The sequence below is a fragment of the Rhea pennata genome, chromosome 2 (genome assembly GCF_028389875.1).
Source record: "Rhea pennata isolate bPtePen1 chromosome 2, bPtePen1.pri, whole genome shotgun sequence".
Lineage (NCBI taxonomy): Eukaryota > Metazoa > Chordata > Aves > Rheiformes > Rheidae > Rhea > Rhea pennata.
In genome coordinates this window covers 141,655,146-141,673,577 of record NC_084664.1, presented here as the reverse complement: position 1 = coordinate 141,673,577, position 18,432 = coordinate 141,655,146, and the positions used below count along the sequence as shown (strand labels likewise).

Below are 18,432 nucleotides of genomic sequence, written 5' to 3'. Positions count from 1 at the left end.
ATTTCACATTACAGAAGTTTTTTAAAATCTTAAGTTGTCACAGTTATCTTAAAACACCATACCTCTTTAAGTGATAGAAGCCATAGTCATGCTCTGTAAGGAACATCATTGTTCGGATACACGTCAACAGACAACTGTAACTGCTCTCAGCATTAGTTAATGTTTCCATCAGGCAGTCACAAATTAAGGGCATCATCTCTTTGTTTGGTAAGGAATTGGAAAGCTGTTCTAATTCAGAGACAGAACCTTCTGACGAATTTGGTATAATGAGTGCAATGTCCTGTAAGAAGTGATTATTATATACATAGTAAAAAATATATTCAGTATACCAGCAATAAATACAAACCATACTTTAATCCAGAAAACACTAAATTATCTCACTACCCCACTATCATCTTAATCTTGTATTTGACAAAGCTGATTATTGACCAGTAAAACACTAACCCAGTGTACCCTTTTAAATTTGATTCTTTGAGAGGTTACAAACAATTATTGATTTTTAAAAATATAAAAGCTTCATAGGCTAAAAACTGAGAGCAGAGCCAAAACTAAAAGCCAAACTATCACTGAATAATGTTTCATACTTGCATATAGTTTCTTGCTTAGGTAGTCAAACCGTCCCTTGATTTCAAAATATTCATCAAAATTAAAAGGTTGCAAATACCATCTGTAAAGTTTAAGATCTACTGTCCCCTCCATATTTTATACAACATAAAACAATATTTTACAATAAATCTGCATAGGCAAAGAGTTCTTATTTATATGTATATGCCTGACTGATCTCTTTACTGGCCAACAGTGCCAAAATATCTTTTGCATAAATGGGTAAGCACTATAGCAAACAAATACGTGCAGCTAGTAAGACAGACAGCAGCATGTAAGTCTATGCATGCAGCCAATGAAAAACTAGCTGGTCTAGTCCATGAATCAATTGCCACGTAACATTTCTTGTTTTGCTTGAGTAATGATACTTTGTTTTAATGGTGGAATTTTATGGTAATAGTATATCATTCTTGCTTTTTGCTTATATCTTTACACCTGGAATAAATTCTTAAGAGGTATCATCTAGACAGCTAAGACAGACACATTTATTCAACTGGGCAAAAGTTGAATTAAAAAAAATCCAAAATCTTCCAACAAAGAAAGAGGACATCCCTCTCAGCTGGAAGGACAGTCAATCTTTGTGCTACTGAATTCTTAATCTCTAATGACCTATAAGAATAGTGTGTTTACTGCAAAAGAGATGTCACAAATAAAAGGATTTACATTAGAGAGCAATAAGACCCACAGCAAGTCTGTGAAAGCAGCCAACCATACAATTTTTTTCTTTTTGTGTTGTAACAATGTTGATGGGGCTTTTCTTTTGAGAAAAAAAAAGGCACCTAAGAAATAACCTTACTAAATTTGTCTCCTATAATTAAAATTTCCACAGATATTGTGTGTTATATATTTAAATACCTGATCACAGAGGGACTGCAAAAGGGAAGCTACACATTCAGCACTCTGTTGATGTATAACATTGTCCCCAGCCGATCGCATTAAAGACAAGAGCTCCTGGAAAACTTCCGCATATTTTTCATCACCTTTACTAGTTCCACTGATGAGATGCAAAATAGCTGATTTACAAGCTTTGTGTGAAGCCAGGGCATCCAATAAAGCAAGTAATCGGGTGGTCTGTCCAGTGTATTGCTTCTCTTTATCTTCTGTGCTGCTGAAAGGAAATCAATGCACTGTGAATATGTAGGAAAAGCTGTTTTAAAGTGATTTTTAAAACTATAAAAGCAACCACTACACAAACCATAATTCTGCATTTTAGACAAAACACCTAGTTTACGTACTTAAACTTCTAGTTTTGGTATTCTTGGAAAACTGCTCAAATTCCACTAGCTGACTTTTGGTTGTATTATAAATTAACTAATCTATCATTCATTTTACATACTATACTGCATCTAATTAGATGTGCTTTCAAACACATGGTACTCTTTGTTTAAATAACCTCTAAAATGGTGATGGTCAACTTCTTCCAGCTTACAGACACCTATATATTTTCCAGCTGAGATGCACATCCCAACAGAGTAAGTTTTACTCAACCAACAGTAGGCCTACTTTTCTTATTTATTTCAAATGATCCCTTAGAAGTAGCCCACATAAACTGAAAAGGTTGTACAGGGACTTGAAAAACACCTTCCTAAAAACACTTACTATAAACATACAATGTGAAGCTGTGTATATCAAAAAAAAAAAAAAAAGATACGGTGTTGGTTGGCAACACTAAGCACTATGTACTGGACTGAGAACTCACTCAAGTTCACAAAGGATAAACAGTACCTCTAAAGTTAAGTATTTTTCTCATGATAAACCTACTGCATGGAACAAAGGTGAATTTAAAGTATAAAATTTCTGCAACAGAAAACAAATACCTTTGTAGATCTTCTACAATCAGATCCAACACAGTTCTCATGATAAGAAGGGCAGTAGGTGAAGCCAAGTCACACAACTGAACACAAATACGTCTCAACATATGCTGAATAGGCTGGCAAGATGAACCAGAGAAAGATCGAACTATCTCTTGTAGTAGCTTAGCTTGAACATGAAGGTGCATGCTCCACAGCTTCCTGGTGTTGAGTGCCACTGAAATATCATGAGGTTCAATTACCTGAAGGAACAGAAAAATAAAAGGGTTTCACTTTCGACTTCTATCATAAAACCTAAATTCTACCACAAGGCATAAATAAATACAAAATACTGTGTCCATCAAAAACATGCAATGCCATTTTCATTAGTATCACTGAATGACAGAGCAGAATTTGATCATAAAAGAACAAATCAAAAAGTAATTCCAACAAATTAGGTATTCCTTTGGGAACACCTGCAGTCACACACCTTTTATGCAGACTTTTTTGTTCAAGATAACAAATTCAAGATTAATGACAAAAGAAGGGAGAGTCTTAATACACCAGGAGTTTAGCATTCAGTGTTAAATTCAAAGGCTTCAGAATCAATCATTTAAGTAACACAATGAAATTCTAGAGAATTTGACAAGGGCCAAAAGAAAAACATATAACTATTAATTTAAAAAGATGTTTCAAGTAAGAAAAATTTTATTTCTGATGAAGAAATGCATCTCCAACCAATGTGTCTGAACACAAGTGCTTTATAGAAACTGTTATTTATCCTTTCATAGATCTCTGTTTTTTCCACAAATAAGAATGGTCTAAAGGGTTATGCATAATTACAAGTCTTCAAAAACTAAATAAGTCTGAATTATACCTGAGTTGTCTGCATGGGTAGTGGAAGAGGCAACAATTCTGAAAGCAGTATAAGTCCAGAGAAAAAGCCTTCAGGAATTCTCAAAATTGAAGAGAGAACTTCTTTTAGCATTAAAGACCAAGTATTATTCGCCAAAGTTTCTTCTGAAATGGTAAGTTTTTCATTAACACCCTGTGTAAAAGTCAGTAAGATATCAACAATGTCATTCTGAATTTTTTGTTCATCACTATCTAAGCGGCCTGAGAGAGGAATAGAACACAGCAGCATGTGTAAGGAGACAAGTGCTGATGGAACACGCATGTCTTTGAATTCAAAAGATCCACCTCTCAGCAGTTCTGTGAGCATGGTTTTAAGGAGAGTAAGTGTACAGCGGGCCATAGAAATAGTAGTAACTCTATGGAGTGTGGTGCCCATGTTAACATGGAGTCGCCAAGGCTGAATAAGTATGCTGTTCAGCTTCTGTAGAACCCGAATGAAGGTGTCCATTCCTTCAGAAGAGAAGAGCTGAATAACTGCAAGATTCCATTTAAGATCTTTCTGTTGACCTGTACAGAAAAGAAATAACATTGCCCAAGAGAAATTTGATGTACAGAAATCACAGTCATGCTTCCAACACAGTTTAAAAATCTGAGATTTCTGTGTTAAGTGGTACACATGACATTTGTCATACCTTCTACCAGAGGTGGTGGACATGCAACATGGCAAAGAACACGAAGTGCAGTAGGAAGACCAACTCCATCTGGGGTCATCAAACTGTCAATATTCTTAAACAAAACAAAACAACTGTATTACAAGAGAGAACTTTATGACAAATATATTACTAGCTTAGTTTTCTGAACAGGCATAAAAACATAGCTTGGCAATCAGTTACATAGTCACCAAGACATCTAATTACACAGATGAAGAATACCAAGAACTGGTAGCTGACCGCTCAAGCACCCATGCTGACTCCTCTTCAGACTCATAATACACACCCCTACACCCCAGGTTCCCAATGCACAGGTCCAGGATACATGTCTCTACAGTCCAGAGGCAGATCCATCTTTATACTGACTGGCTGCATTTACAGAAGTAGTGTGCTATCAGTTTCACCTCACTTTATGTATACTCATGACAATACGCAAACTGGCAATGAAAAAAGGAAAGACTTGTAACAGCAAAGATTGAGCAAAGATTCAGAAGAAGGAGTAGTCGCATAGTTTGGGAACAAGGCCATGCACAAAACAACATGATCCACCTTATTCTTAACAGGACTTCTCTCTCTCTCTCTCTTTTTTTTTTTTTTTTTTTATATATTTTTTTATCATTAACAGACTTGAGATGCAGTTCTTTGAGTGCTGCAGACAAGCAGGGCAGGGTGTGCTAACAATCTAGCTTTCAGAAGGCCATCCAAGCTTTTCCCAGCAACTTCAATTCTGGATTAATTAATTTGGCTCCTTGCATACCTGAGACATACTAGTCTAGGGTTCTTGTCTCTAACGAAGTATTACTGGCTTAATTCGAAGTCACACCTATCCTAAGTCTCTCTTGGGTTTCACTTGGTCTTCCAAGAGATCTCTGTATTCAGCTTTGGAAAACCTGTTCCTGTTTAGGCAACTAAGGCATATCCTTTAAAATACTTCAGGTTTAAAATATTCCATGCATCATATATCTTAGCTCCATTCTGTAAGCCTTTGTGCATTCTCAGAATTTGATAGAGACCCTACGCAGCTTCTTCAGATATGTTATTATGAAGATTAAATAAATAAATAAATAATAAAATGCACTGGAATAACTTGCTTACCCTACATGAGATTATAATAAACTGCTGCTCCCTTCTATTGACACCTTGGACATTTCTTCATTAGGAAAAAATATAAGTTTAGAATGAAGTCCCTTCTGAATAGAGCACAAATTCGAAGTTGAACCAAGCTGTGATATGTGCAATTTTCAAGTTTTGTTGGGAAAGACTGAAAATATATTCTTCAAGTCAAATGAACAAAATTAAGCATTGAGGAAATTACAATCTATCATGTCCCGTATCTTTAAAAAATTAAAAATACTAAAAAGAATAACATTTTAAGTTCTAATCACCCCTTTTCTAAAAACCTACCTGAGGCAAATACATCTTTTTAGAATAACACTTACTCAAGTTCTGTTTTTAGTTACTGCAAGTATTCTCTAAAAGTTAAGTTCAGTTACTCCACTTTTTGGGAAGCAGTCACAAATATGCCAGAAGAAAAAGGAAACAGGGCCAAGATTTTCTTTCTGGTTTTATGGAAAGCTAAAAGATTAAAATGGTTGGATCTCTGCATGGACAGAAGGGGAAAAAAAATCAGAGTAGGTAAAAAAACTTCCAGTAATTTTAGCCAAACTCTTCCAAAAATCAAGCAGTTATAGTGTCTCTGAGACAACCACAACAATTCCACCCAAAAAAAGTTGAGCAGCAGTACAATTTTGAACACTGAAACAAGCTATTATTTTATAGATTTTATATATATACATATATATATATTTTCCCCACGTAACTGTAGAATGCCTCTTCATCCCCACTACATTGCTGGATGACGTGACAGCTTTTCTAATTAAATTCTTAAATTTCTTCTTTGCATCTGTGGTTTTCAGGTCAGCTCCTACTTACAGTCTTTGTAATAAATTAGAACATACCTTTTCTATTTTGATCACAGCAATGCAGCTATTCTTGATCACTATATAGTAACAGATCTAACATTGAAAGTTCTTCAACTAATGAGAACACACTGTAAACCAAAAATTTGTATCATTTAAATCAAAGTTTTTATATTTTGTTTTGCTACATGAGTGTTTGGAATAGAGAAAAATGTATATATAAAAAGGATCTGTTTATTTTTCCAAATTATATCTTGATAGTTTGCATAAGATAAACTTTGCATCTCACATTTACCTTAGTTTTGGTTCCATTAAGATAAGCGAGGGCAACAAGTGGCCTAGAGCATAAGCTTTAATAAAAACTTATGTTTTGAATATACATTTTTAAGCAATCATTGTAGTACACATATGAGAAGATAAATACTAAACTTAAAAAAGTGCAAGATCATAGGACATCACTAAAAGTTAGCACTATCAGTATTTTACTGACCTGTTTGATATATTCAATGAGATTTGGAATACAGTTAATTTCAAATCTAAGATTTTTCAAAGGTTCAAGCCACTTGCTGAGCTCTGGGGAAAAAAAATAAAAAGTTATTTACATTTAATCAAATATCTTGTCAATGCATTTAATAACATAGAACTTTTTGAAATACAAATACACTTAAATTACAAAATAGGTGCTAAGCCCAAATGTGAAATTTGAGGAACACACTGTAGTCATAGCCAGCTGAAAAGCATCACCAAAAACAGTAAGACTTCAGAATAGTCAATCCATCTCTTCTTCATGGATAAAATTCTGCTCAGATCAAGTTGAACAGTCAAATAATTTTCAGCTTATTATTTGTATTATCTGTGATTAACCATACCTGATAAAGGACACTAAGGGTCCCACTTATCACTAAATAAAAAGACAAGGACCAAAGTACATTTCCCTTGTTGTACATAGCATATTGTTACAAACTAATTCCAAACCTTTCATTAAGTGCCCAAATGGAGCCCATCCCTGCTGGTAGGACAAATCCTCTGATATACTCTTAGTCTAAAAGAACTTGAATGTCCCTACCTCTTGGGCAACTTTTCAAAACCTATTGTTCCTTAAAAAAAATATTCAGAAGAATGTGAAGGTTCAAAGGTCAAACAGCTGGGAACTGACAACGATTTTCAGTTTGACTTCATGATTTGGTTTAATAAACCAGCTCCTCTTCTCATGAAATGGTCTAATGACCACGCAAAGAGAAACAGAGTAAGATCCCAGCAGAAGAGGAAATCACACTAAAACTCTTTAAAAAGAGTTCTGATTTCTTTTAGAGCATTTAAGCTTTGGGAGAAATTAATGGTACATTTATACTAGTCAGTTAAGCAGAGGAGAGAATCCCTGCACAGCACAGCTTCACTGCTCATATGCCAGAATGGTCTCCAGCAACATTGTGTTTGACCAGCTCCATTCCCAATAACTCAGGCATGACCTAAGTCACCACATGCCAGCAAATGTCTCTAAGAGATAATCTGGAGGCCAAAGGTTTTGGTAATAGGGATTTAGACCATGCCAGTTGGTCTAGCTGCCACAAAACAGTTCCAGGAACATTCTTTTTCTTAGTCTACAGTCTGTATCGCCAAAGGAAACAAGGTAAAGCCAGCTCACTGAATGACTAGTCCATTTTTACTAAAACTTGCTGCCCTAAGTTATTTTCAACACAAAAATAACTGCAAACTTCCTGTAATTATCCAAAATTCAGAGCAGTTAATATCACTTGAAAAATATTTTAACTAGAAAGAATTTCCTATTAAACTCTCATTAACAGAAAAGAATTACACATCTTCTCTGTGACTCAACTAAACAGATGCAGCTGGAAAAGGAATTTTGTTACATACATTATCCAGACCAGATGACTGTGAAGTACCAATTACCCACACATAAAAGGTTTCTTCTATACATTCAAACAATTCAGTTGATAATGACATATACTGTACCTTGCAATTTGGTGTTATTTTCGTCTGCCTTACAAAGCTTCAGCAAAGGCGCTGCGTGCTGTTCCAGCATTTGGACATCACTGGAAGATTGAACCACCAGCAAAACAAGGATGCAGGCATAATTATAAGCAACTGATTTCTTAGACTTTGAGTCCCTGAAACGAGGATAAAGATTTTCTTTAAGTCTCAGCTAATGCAACCGGTATTTCTCATACTGCTCAGTTTCCCCAGGCCTTGTTCACAGTCAGAAGTTATGCTTGAATGAAAACTCTGCTTATTAATCTTTTCTTATGAGCCAAAAGTCTGACATACATCATAGCACCTCTCTGGATGACCTACATAATTTCTGGGCATTAGGTACTTGATTACAAATGACAGGCCTGACTTTCTATTATGCTGTTCCACTTAAAAGTTTTTGTAAAAAGATCATGGTCTAACAGAATTAAAGGCTTTTTAGATTTACTGAACTATTTTTAGGCGTAGACACTTTTTAAATATAAAAAACTAAAGAAGGTAAATAAATACATAAATTACCCTAAGGCTTCTTTGGAATAGTACTCCATTAAAGTTATAAGACTTTGGAGGTTTTTCTCCAGACTGAATACATGAGCCACAGCAGATCGTCCAACAGGGTTAAAGGTAATCAAGTAGAGGTTGTGAAGTGTTCCCAACAGATCCGAATGGTCAGTTTCTTCACTGGCTGTGCACCGCTGAAAGTGGCAGAATAATTCAGAAATGCACTGTAAAGTCTGTGTTGAGTGCAGGAGCCACAGGGCAAAAGTATCCTCATTTGCACTGTCTGATTGGAGACCTTCCTCTTGATCCGGATCAGACAACTGACAAAGCGCTCTAACCAACAAGTTTGTTGCTTCGTACTCAGCGAGAAAGAAAAGAAGACCCTTCTGCGACTGTGCCAGGAAACGCAATACATCTCGTATAGCTGGAAGCACACCTGGATGAGCACTTGTCACTGGAATAGACAGTAGCAAAGTAATGCATTCCAAAAAATGGTGACTATGAAGATATCTGCAAAAATGTCCAGGAAAAGAATCAGTAATATTACAACCATCTGTCAACACCATACAGTAACAGAATATAAGAATATATGCTTCCGAGCTTCAGTCTCTACTCTTCTATGGACTATGAAAAATAACAACCAGTTATGAAGTAGCAGAAAAATTCTAATCATAACACATAATTGCTTTAATACCTACAAGACCTAAATCCTTGACATATAAAGAACTAATTATAAAAAAACAAACATTGAACCACCTTATCATTACACAAAACCCCCTTTGTCTTCTATTAAATCTCTTGTATTTGAATTATTATTAACACAGAGTTTGTAGTTTTTTAATGTGCTAAGAAAACAATCATTAAAGCATATGAAAGGGGTTACTTTGAAAGCTGCTTTCTTCTAAATACTTATATTCAGCTCTGACCTACACTGCTACTATCAAAAAAAGCTACGAGTGTTAAGATAGAATGTTTAGATAGAAACCTTCTAACAAAGAATTAACCAATGTTAATTTTTATATAGCTGAATGCAGACAGGCCTCATCTTCTCTCCCCATGCTCTGAAACAGCAAGATATGCTGACACAACTACGTGACTTCCAACAAGGTCTGGATTACATATCTAGTCAGTTCAGCATATAGTCAGAGATATTCCAGTTTGGTTTTATCCATGTGCATAGACACATCCCAAGACCACAAAGCAATAAAACTCCAGATCCATAACAATCTTCAGCTATGCACTTGTACAGCACCTAGCACAGCTTTTAGGATCTGTGAGTGAGACTGAAGTACCAGGAATAACAAAATGTTAACTTTCCATTACAGGCACTGTTGACTTGATTGAAAGCCAACAAATCAACAGTTAACATTAATTGTTCAATTCTCTGACTTTTATGAGAAAAACCCAGAAAAAATCTAGAAAAGTGTTAGTCAACAAGGTCATCTCTAATTATTACCTATAGCAATTTTTTTTTCGGGGGGGGGGGGGGGGGGGTGAAAGACACACCAGAAAGTGAACTTCCAGCTGTCATACCTAAACAGGACAGGGTAAGGATCATCCCTTTCTGGAGGGCCTGTAATGCGTGCCATGGTTGGGAAGGATTTCACAGGTGGCTGAATCATTGTATGAGGAGCAGTTTCCATCAAATGGAAGATTTCTTCAAGAAGGCTAACAAGCTTTTCCACCTCTCCTTCGCTTATATTAGAAGATTCCAAAAGATGATCCATATCCATAGGAGCCTCCACATCGTTTTCATATTCTTGGTTGGTTCTGTCCAGTCCTGTCAAGTCTTGGTCCTGCTCTGGCTCAGTGTGATTAGGAAGAGAAGGAGTGTTCTCTGCTAATTGGTCAACCACCTTTTTAATATCTGACAGAATCTCATAGAAGTGACATTTCTGGAGAATTGCAGAACCAGCAGTAACCACTCTCACAGTCTGATCTAACAGTATGAGTTCCAGGAGTTTCTGATAACCACTTTTTTCATGTACATCTACACTACCTCTTAGAAACATTTCCATTCCCTCAGTCATACTAACAACACTATCCAAAGCTTTAAAAGCATTAAGTTTAAGGGAGGATGATACATGATCTGCAAACAACAGTTCAAATAACACATTAATAACTCCTGCCTGCAAGAGTGCCATTATTCCTTGAGTCCCACATTCTGCTAATGACGACACCAGTTTCGTCCCAGCCTTCAGCTGTCGGACATTCAAAGCAATGGGCTGTTTGAGAGCTACCTGAAGGCTTAATGCTTGCAGGGTCCAGTCTACTAGCTGGGTAATATAGCCTTGCTTTGTGTCTTTCACTTGCAGGTAGCTCAATCCTTTTACTATTAAACTTGGAATTTCTTCTAATGCAGTGACCCACTTCGCACCCCTTTCCTCTTGATATAATTCCAACAGTTCAGTTAACTTAACTGAGGCTTCCACCACCCCTGAATTTTCTTTTTCTGGGTCCTGGTCCTTTATTTTACCAACTTCATTCTCAAATACAGTCTTGTAAGGGCAGCTGAAGTATAAAAGTGGTCCAAGCTCCCTTTCAAAAGGCTCATATGTCACAGGAGGCACAGATGCCAGATCCTCAGGAGTATATTCAATATCAAAGCTTGGATATTTAAATGTTTCACGTTCCAGATCAGCAATTCCATCTTCATCACTTGAGATTTGTTCATATCCATCATCTCCTAAGAAGAAAAAGATTCATTTACGAAATAAAATCAACTATGGATAACCTTGTTTATAAATGCTGAGAAACTGCTGAAACTAAATTAAAAGAACAATTTAGGAAACAATCCTACATTAAATGTAGAGGAAGCTTTCTCTCTCCAGCTGTAAGTGAATCCCCCTGTTAACATACTTGTTATACAACAACTGAGACACTTAAACGTACACAGAAAACAAAAGTCCATTTAACGGGGATACACATCATAACAAGAACATTGTCTCATTTTCTTTCTAGGATGTATCTATCATAAAACGTGTAGTTAGATTTGCATGAGCATGGATAGGAACTTTAGATAATTCAAGGAGATTACTGACATTCTTACATAAAGATTAATGGCAAATAATACACATTCTTGGTGAGTTAAACAATTTTATTTTTAATTTAGAAATTGCTTATACCACAGCTTTCCACTTTTTCTTAACAAAACAAATAACCAGGTTAATTCTCACCTATAAAAGTTGCATCTATTTTCCTTTTTTTTTTTTTTATAGAAAGTAACAGGAAGATTCACCATAAAGGAATAAATACTCCACAGCAAAACACTGTTCTCCTTGAGAGATGTCAGAACCATAAATGCAGTGGTGCAGTGACCAGTGCAAAATGAGACCCAGCTCTCTTCACTCCCAGCCATCACAACAATAGAACCATCAAAATTTTATAAACCGATTTTTTTTTATTTGATTTTTACAGGATTACTTACCTTCACCTTCTTCTTCCTCTTCACCCTCCTCCTCTTCATCTTCTTCCTCCTCTTCCTCTTCCTCCTCAGGAATACTCTCTACTGTATGCCCATCGTCTTCTTCCTCATCCTCCTCCTCCTCAACATCCACATCCTCTTCTTCATCCTCTCCTTCCTCTGGTTGATCTTCTTCCACTTCTCCCTCATCAGAATATTGACTTTCTTGATGAATGGATGTCCGATCAGGAGAAATGGGCTCAAAGTAATCCTCCCTGTGATCAACATCATCTTCTTTTTCCCCAACCACTAAAAAAAGAAAAATATACAAAAATAAGAGTAATTCTCTGAAATTTAATGCTCAATAATAGACCTTAAGCATTACACAGTGGAGATACAAAAAGAATATCCTGAGAAAATTTGAGATGATTTGACTGAACACTAACATCAATTACTTAGTTCAGTAAGACTACAAGAATAATGTAAAGAGTTCTTAGCATTTTTAACAGATATGGGGCCCAGAGAACTCAGCAGATAATGCAAACAGAGGGATGGAGGAGGATAATAAATACCAAAGTCAACAGAATTTTTGTATAAAATATGATCAATCAGTGTATTGGTCAACAGCTGATACTCTCAAATGTACTAACTCTTAAACGGATACAACTTAACATATCCAACGGGTTTTCTTACAAATCTCTTTCCTAAAACTCAACCTGTCCAGCAGCAGTAGAAGTAGACAAGAAACATACCACAAGATAGGAATGCAGAATTCTACTTCCACTAAGTAATAATATGCAGCAGATAAAACAGTCTGCTCTCATCCTACCTGACACTGGCATAGGTTCATCCTCATCATCATCAGGAGGAGGGGGGCCTGGCGGTGTCCTTGGTCCCCTAGGTTGTGGTCTTGGAGGGCTACCATTGAACTGGTCTTCTTTCTCCCCATCTACTGTATTTATTGTGAAAATAAATATTGTATTTAAAGGAATCACAGGCATAGAAACGGTTCATTATAGTATTTCAGTGATACTTCTCATTAGAAAGCACCCTTATTTCTCAGCTATATTTCAATAAAGTAGTATCTGACAGAGTTTTCTGAAATCATTTCTGATATAAGGAAGAACAGCAAAGCTATTAACACTACAGATGTTTGTTAATATAACACTGAGTTAAAATTAAGGTGGATAATTGCCATTTTTAGCTTGCAACATCTAGCAATATTGTAACTACTAATAATAACTGAAGTTACTTTAGAAAAAATCTACAAGTGATCTCTGTAGACTTTGATCTACAAGTGATTTTTTACAGCACAGTGTATTCCCATCTCTGCAGCATGACAGCTCTACATTGGACAAGACGGTTCTAATTTTAAGTCTAAAAACAAAATTAAAGCACAAAGAAACTTCCTCACAAAATCACTCATGGCCATTCTAACATCAACACAAGCAAATATTTTTCTGTAATATTATTGCCTTCAGGTCACAAAAGGAAAGTTAATCATGACTGAAATTTTGTTGTTACAAATTTTTGTAAAGAGATTTATCATCTAAATTTTAATTAGTTCACACAAATTAAAATACTTAATTTTGACTATCATAGGGAATTCGCAACAGATTAACCCACTCTCAAAAAAAGCACTAGACAAAAATCTACTCAAAACCATTCAACATAAATCTAAAAAAAGAAAGATAAAGGACAAAGATATAAGGTTAGCAAAATAAGCCAAATGAAATCTCAAATGTGAAAGAATTGCTTTTTTCAGATGAAATAATGTAATTTTGTTTTCTAAAAAATCTCTGTCTTCTTCCCACTAATGCTAACAGGCTTACCATGTTTTGGGTTTCTTTTCAAACCAGGCTGTTGCTGGGGAGGAGGTGGTGGAGGTGGGGGTGGAGGAGGTGATTCCCTGTCATGACTTACTACCCTATCGACAGAGCCATATATTGCCAAAGTCAGACAGTTGTACCAGCCTCTTAGAACCAATCCATCTGTGTTGACCTGTTTTTTTTAAAAGAAAAAGCAGCTGAAAACATCGTAAGAGAATTTCAGAAAAGCTATTTTGTTTTAAAATCGATGTATCAGTATCTGCACAAAAGCAAGCAACAAGAATGGAACATTACACTATCTCTTTTCCTTGCATTTTGAAAACTGAGAAAACTTTAAATGTATCAATCATTACAACAAATGACTGATCTTTCTCTAACAGCATTCAATTCCTTGCAACGTATTGCCTAATCTACTACAGCCAGTTCATAAAAAAATTAGCATGAGTCACACAAACACTGACCGGAATTAAATAAACTCAAACAGAACTGAAGAGGACGTGCTTGGTTGTGCCCTGCAGCCATAACATTCTAATTTATCATTGCTGGTAAGTAATGTATACTACTCTTGGTAATCTCAACAAGAATTGTCAAGCAAACAAATAATCTAAGACTCATGCAATTTACACAGCATCTATTAGGCATGCTTTAAAGTAATAAGTATTAGAACTACAAGCAGGTTTTAGAATAAGGTCTTAAACACTCTTAAGCAACAAATGCTTTACACAGTGCTAACACACCATGCACAACCATACTGCACTCAAATGACAGACGTAAAAAAGAGGAGGAGGTTTAAATGACACTGCATTACCTTTGCATTAGGTCTAAAAATAATTGAAGTATTTTCATCATATTCAAGGCTGTTAAGTAAAATGTACAAAGTTATTTTTCTATTAATAAAAAGCACATTTACAGAAACGAAGCATGGCAGCACTGAACAGGTAAGCTAATAATAGAACATTGAACAATATACATGCTTAATTATCAAGAGTGCAAAAACATTTATTTTAATAAAATACTTCTCTTTAACATACACAGACTGAAAGAGTACTGTCAGTTAAAAAATAACAAAATACTCTCATTTTTTACGCATGAACATCTGCTTCTCCCACACAGATTGATTGAAAAGGGCGAGAAGAATACATACTAGGAAAGGATAAACCAAACAAGAGGCATAGGAGATGCATATCTTCCATTGTGCATCTTCTGTACTCAAAAATTCTCAGGAAGAAAAATAAAATGTAGACAATGAAATCATGAAGTAATCTGGGAACTACATACCTCCCCAGCCTATCAAAAACAGGGGCACTTGGCTTGCTGACATTGTTGAAAAACAAATCCAGTTGAAATGTATGTGGAGATGTCTCTCTAGAAACAAAGTAAAGGCAAAAGTTAAACCCATCAAGCTCCTAGTCAGAATAAAAGTAGGACAAACAAGAAAAAAAAAACTTTTATTGTTAAAGTAATTCCCAAAAATGATTACAAGTTCAACATATACATGAACGTAATTTACCTTTTTTACATAAGAAGTTTTACTGAGATATACAAGTTCTAAACACAATAATAGAAAGACATATCTGAGTCAGACACATCATTTCTTTCACTTACCCATAAGCTCTATTGTCAGGCAAACTGGTGTGAGCTCTTACTCCTGGAGGAATGACACGTACTTCATTTATATAAACGACACATGGAAAACGAACTACATCTATATTGGTACTTTGCTGCAAAACAAAAAACAAAGAAAGCCTAAGAAATGTAAAATGGAAACACAATAACGTACTCATACATTTCTTGTTAAAAGAGAGCCAAATTAAGGTGGAACTCTAATAATTATAAAATGTGTCTCTGTAAAGAGTATAACTTCTTTGACTATTAAATAGGAAAGTGGGTTTTTTTAGATAAACTTCTCACACTTCTTGTATTTAATATCATCTTCACAGAAAATGTTATTACTTCACTTCATGATCAGTTCCTTTTACCTGCAAGAATCTTTTAAACATCAATAGATTTCTTTTAATAGAAAGATATGTTGGTAAAGATAAAAATTTGAACATACATTATTAAAAAAAAGGACTCCGAGTATATGTTTCCCTTTTAACAAACTATATCAAATTTATAATCAAAGGAAAAAGTGTGTGTGTGTGTGTGTGTGTGTCTGTGTCTGTGTGTATTCTAATTTTAAAGATTAGGGAACATAATGTTAGAAACCTTAATGATACTGTAAGTACTGTTTTTTTAAACATACAAAATCATGTATGATGTTTATTTCTCTGATTTTGTAACAACACTTGAACGCTTTTGGAAATAACATTTCCATTTCCAACACAGATATGGCAAATATAAAGACAATTTACACTTTGGCACTCCTAAAAGTTATGTTTGAGCAAACTAGGAAGCAACCAAAAAGTCACACTGACTCCACATGCAGTAGCCACTAAGCAGTTAATGCTGAAAGTCTCCTCTCACTAAATTCATTATATTAGATATTATTACATTTATAGATAATTTTTATCTACAAAATCATAAAATAGGGAAATTAAACATGTCCAACCTTAAGCACATAAAGATTATTTCTTAAACACAAGCTCAGAAGTACAGTCTTATTGACTGTTTCCAATGCTATATTAGCAAAGAATGCACTAGCAAAAAAAGCTTCCACCAATATTTGTCTACCAATACAGTTTAAAAAAATGAAATGAAAAAAATCTGATCTGCAATCAAAAATTATATAGCTTTCACAGAAAAACATCTTTCACAGAAGAAGATCTTAGAAAGCAAAAAAACCCCATAAAATTATCAGAATAAGGCAAGGAGGTACTAAGATTTTTAGAAAGCTAATAAATGAGGAAACAATCAAAAGTAAAGTTTTTAAAAGAATGCTGAAGTGTGTGCTTTGAGGCACGTATTACTAGAATTCTAGAAACACATCTTTTGATATGCAAATACAGTATTTTGCCCTAGGGGCTGACATATTACCATCAGGATGGTAGAACAAAAGCACAACATGCTGTAACAGAATGCACATTATTCAAAGTGGCTATAATCAATGATAAAGAGAGCTATGGGAACCATTTGCTTTGCCTTTAAAAAGGAATATGCATCAAGTATGAGCCACATTTCTGGGAGAAGACATACGGCTAAGAAGGCTGTACCACCAGCAGCACTGCCAAAGATGCATTCCCGGTTAAATCATGTGGAACTACTACCAAGACATACCAGCAACCTTATCAAGACCACAACTGAATCTTATTCACCTTTCCTCTACAGCATTTTAAAAAAAATTACACGAGGGCTGCAAAACGGATGTTAAAATGCACAGCTAGACCAAATAAATAATTTTATTATGAAATTAAGCAGTACTTTGCAGTAAATGCCACTTCCAAAGCAAGTTTCACAACCCATTTAGCTGGAAAATTATTAAAATGACAAGGCAGCTTTTCTATAATATATAAAACATACTTAGTTTTTTCTTTAGTGAAAGTTCAGTATAGTTCAGGTTTAGAAGATGTCATTGACAAAGACAAAAGCGCCAGAAAGTTATAAGCAATTCAAAAACTTCATTAAGACAATGTGCTGTCCCAGAAGGGAACAGAAGTAGCTGGGGTCTCCTACTCACTGCTATTTTAAGTTGCTGGTTTAAAAATACATTTCAGTCTCCGTGATCCTAAGTCCAAAATAACTCCTGGTTTGTTTTTACGGCAGCATTAGCTCAAAATACTTCATTTTCTTTCCCTACTGCCTACCCACAGGCAAAACACCTCTCTATGGTCTTCCTCATCTCGGTCATGCAAACTACACTACCCTTGTTCCATCCTGAACAGCACAACAGACAAAACCCTTAGCAAATCTGCTGTAACACAAAGAGCTTTGAGGGTGCTCAAGATCCCTGCAGCCCCTAAGTAGAAAACACGTACGATCTCCCATTATTAAAGCAAGTTTGAAATATTCGTTTTGCTCCTGCTGCACATGAATACAGGCAGGCTGCCTAAATCTAAAGGCATGTCTCACACACATGCTCACTAACAGCAGAGGGGCACATGTGTCTCACAAGTTCCCAGGATGTAGCTGTCTTCCTGACATCTTCCCTCGCACACATTTCAAACCAGTGTATCCCCTTTGTTTTCAGCGAGCCTCTCCTCTTTATTTTTCGCTAAGCAAGAGAAAAGGGAAGGGTACTAAGCTCCTAAAGCCTGAGTCTTCGCCTCTTCCCCACGGACATACTTCTCTTTTGCCCCCTGCCAGCGGCGCCCGGGGCTGTCAGGATGCTCCGAAGCGGCGGGCACCGCGGAGCCCTGGGCCGCGGCAAGGCTTTGGCGGGCTAGGTGGGCCGGGCGGCGGAGGCGCCCCCTCGGCGGGCACCCGGGCCAGCGGCTGCTGCACGGGCCCGGTCGCCCGTACCGCGCCGGGCCTAGGCCAGCCTCCGCGCCGGGCCGCTCGGCCCTGCCGCGGCTCTGCGGACCGCGGGCCTGCTCGAGGAGCGGGCGGCAAGACACTGGCGGGGAGGAAGGAGGCACACCCCGCCACGTTACCTCCGCGCTCTGGTGCTTGAACGTGTCTAAAAACAGCAGCTCCGTCGCGGTGTCCACCGCCATTTTGCCTCGGCCGAGGGGGAAGCGCTTCCGGGCGGCGCGCGAGCGCTTCCGGGGCCGGCGCGACCGTTGGCGGCGGGCGGGGCGCGGGGCGGGGCGCGGGGCGGGGCGCGGGGCGGGGCGCGGGGCGGGGCGCTGACCGTTACAGCGCGCCCGCCGCCGCCGCCGTCGGGGCTGTGGCGCTGCGCGGGGCCCGGGGGGCGGCAGCCGTCGGGATCCCCCGCGGCGCTGCGGCGGCCCGAAG

General features: G+C 37.0%; 1 protein-coding gene across 3 annotated transcripts in view; it reads right to left on the bottom strand.

Moving 5' to 3' along the window:
• Positions 1-18,214, bottom strand: part of VIRMA (vir like m6A methyltransferase associated) — a 29,778-nt gene extending 11,564 nt beyond the window's left edge. Inside the window, exons 1-16 of one of the 3 annotated variants that reach the window (XM_062570503.1) lie at positions 18,129-18,214; positions 15,205-15,320; positions 14,878-14,964; positions 14,408-14,456; positions 13,603-13,771; positions 12,600-12,722; positions 11,795-12,079; positions 9,901-11,053; positions 8,386-8,877; positions 7,852-8,006; positions 6,368-6,450; positions 3,941-4,034; positions 3,271-3,815; positions 2,421-2,656; positions 1,459-1,711; positions 63-280 (exon numbers count right to left, since the gene is read on the bottom strand). In XM_062570503.1, coding sequence (XP_062426487.1) covers positions 63-280; positions 1,459-1,711; positions 2,421-2,656; positions 3,271-3,815; positions 3,941-4,034; positions 6,368-6,450; positions 7,852-8,006; positions 8,386-8,877; positions 9,901-11,053; positions 11,795-12,079; positions 12,600-12,722; positions 13,603-13,771; positions 14,408-14,456; positions 14,878-14,964; positions 15,205-15,320; positions 18,129-18,191 — 4,121 coding nt within the window. In that variant the 5' untranslated portion in view covers positions 18,192-18,214. The remainder of the gene's footprint in view (positions 1-62; positions 281-1,458; positions 1,712-2,420; positions 2,657-3,270; positions 3,816-3,940; positions 4,035-6,367; positions 6,451-7,851; positions 8,007-8,385; positions 8,878-9,900; positions 11,054-11,794; positions 12,080-12,599; positions 12,723-13,602; positions 13,772-14,407; positions 14,457-14,877; positions 14,965-15,204; positions 15,321-18,128) is intronic. The other 2 variants (XM_062570504.1, XM_062570505.1) reach the window with 2 other exon arrangements.
• Between the last annotated feature and the right edge of the window lie 218 nt (positions 18,215-18,432).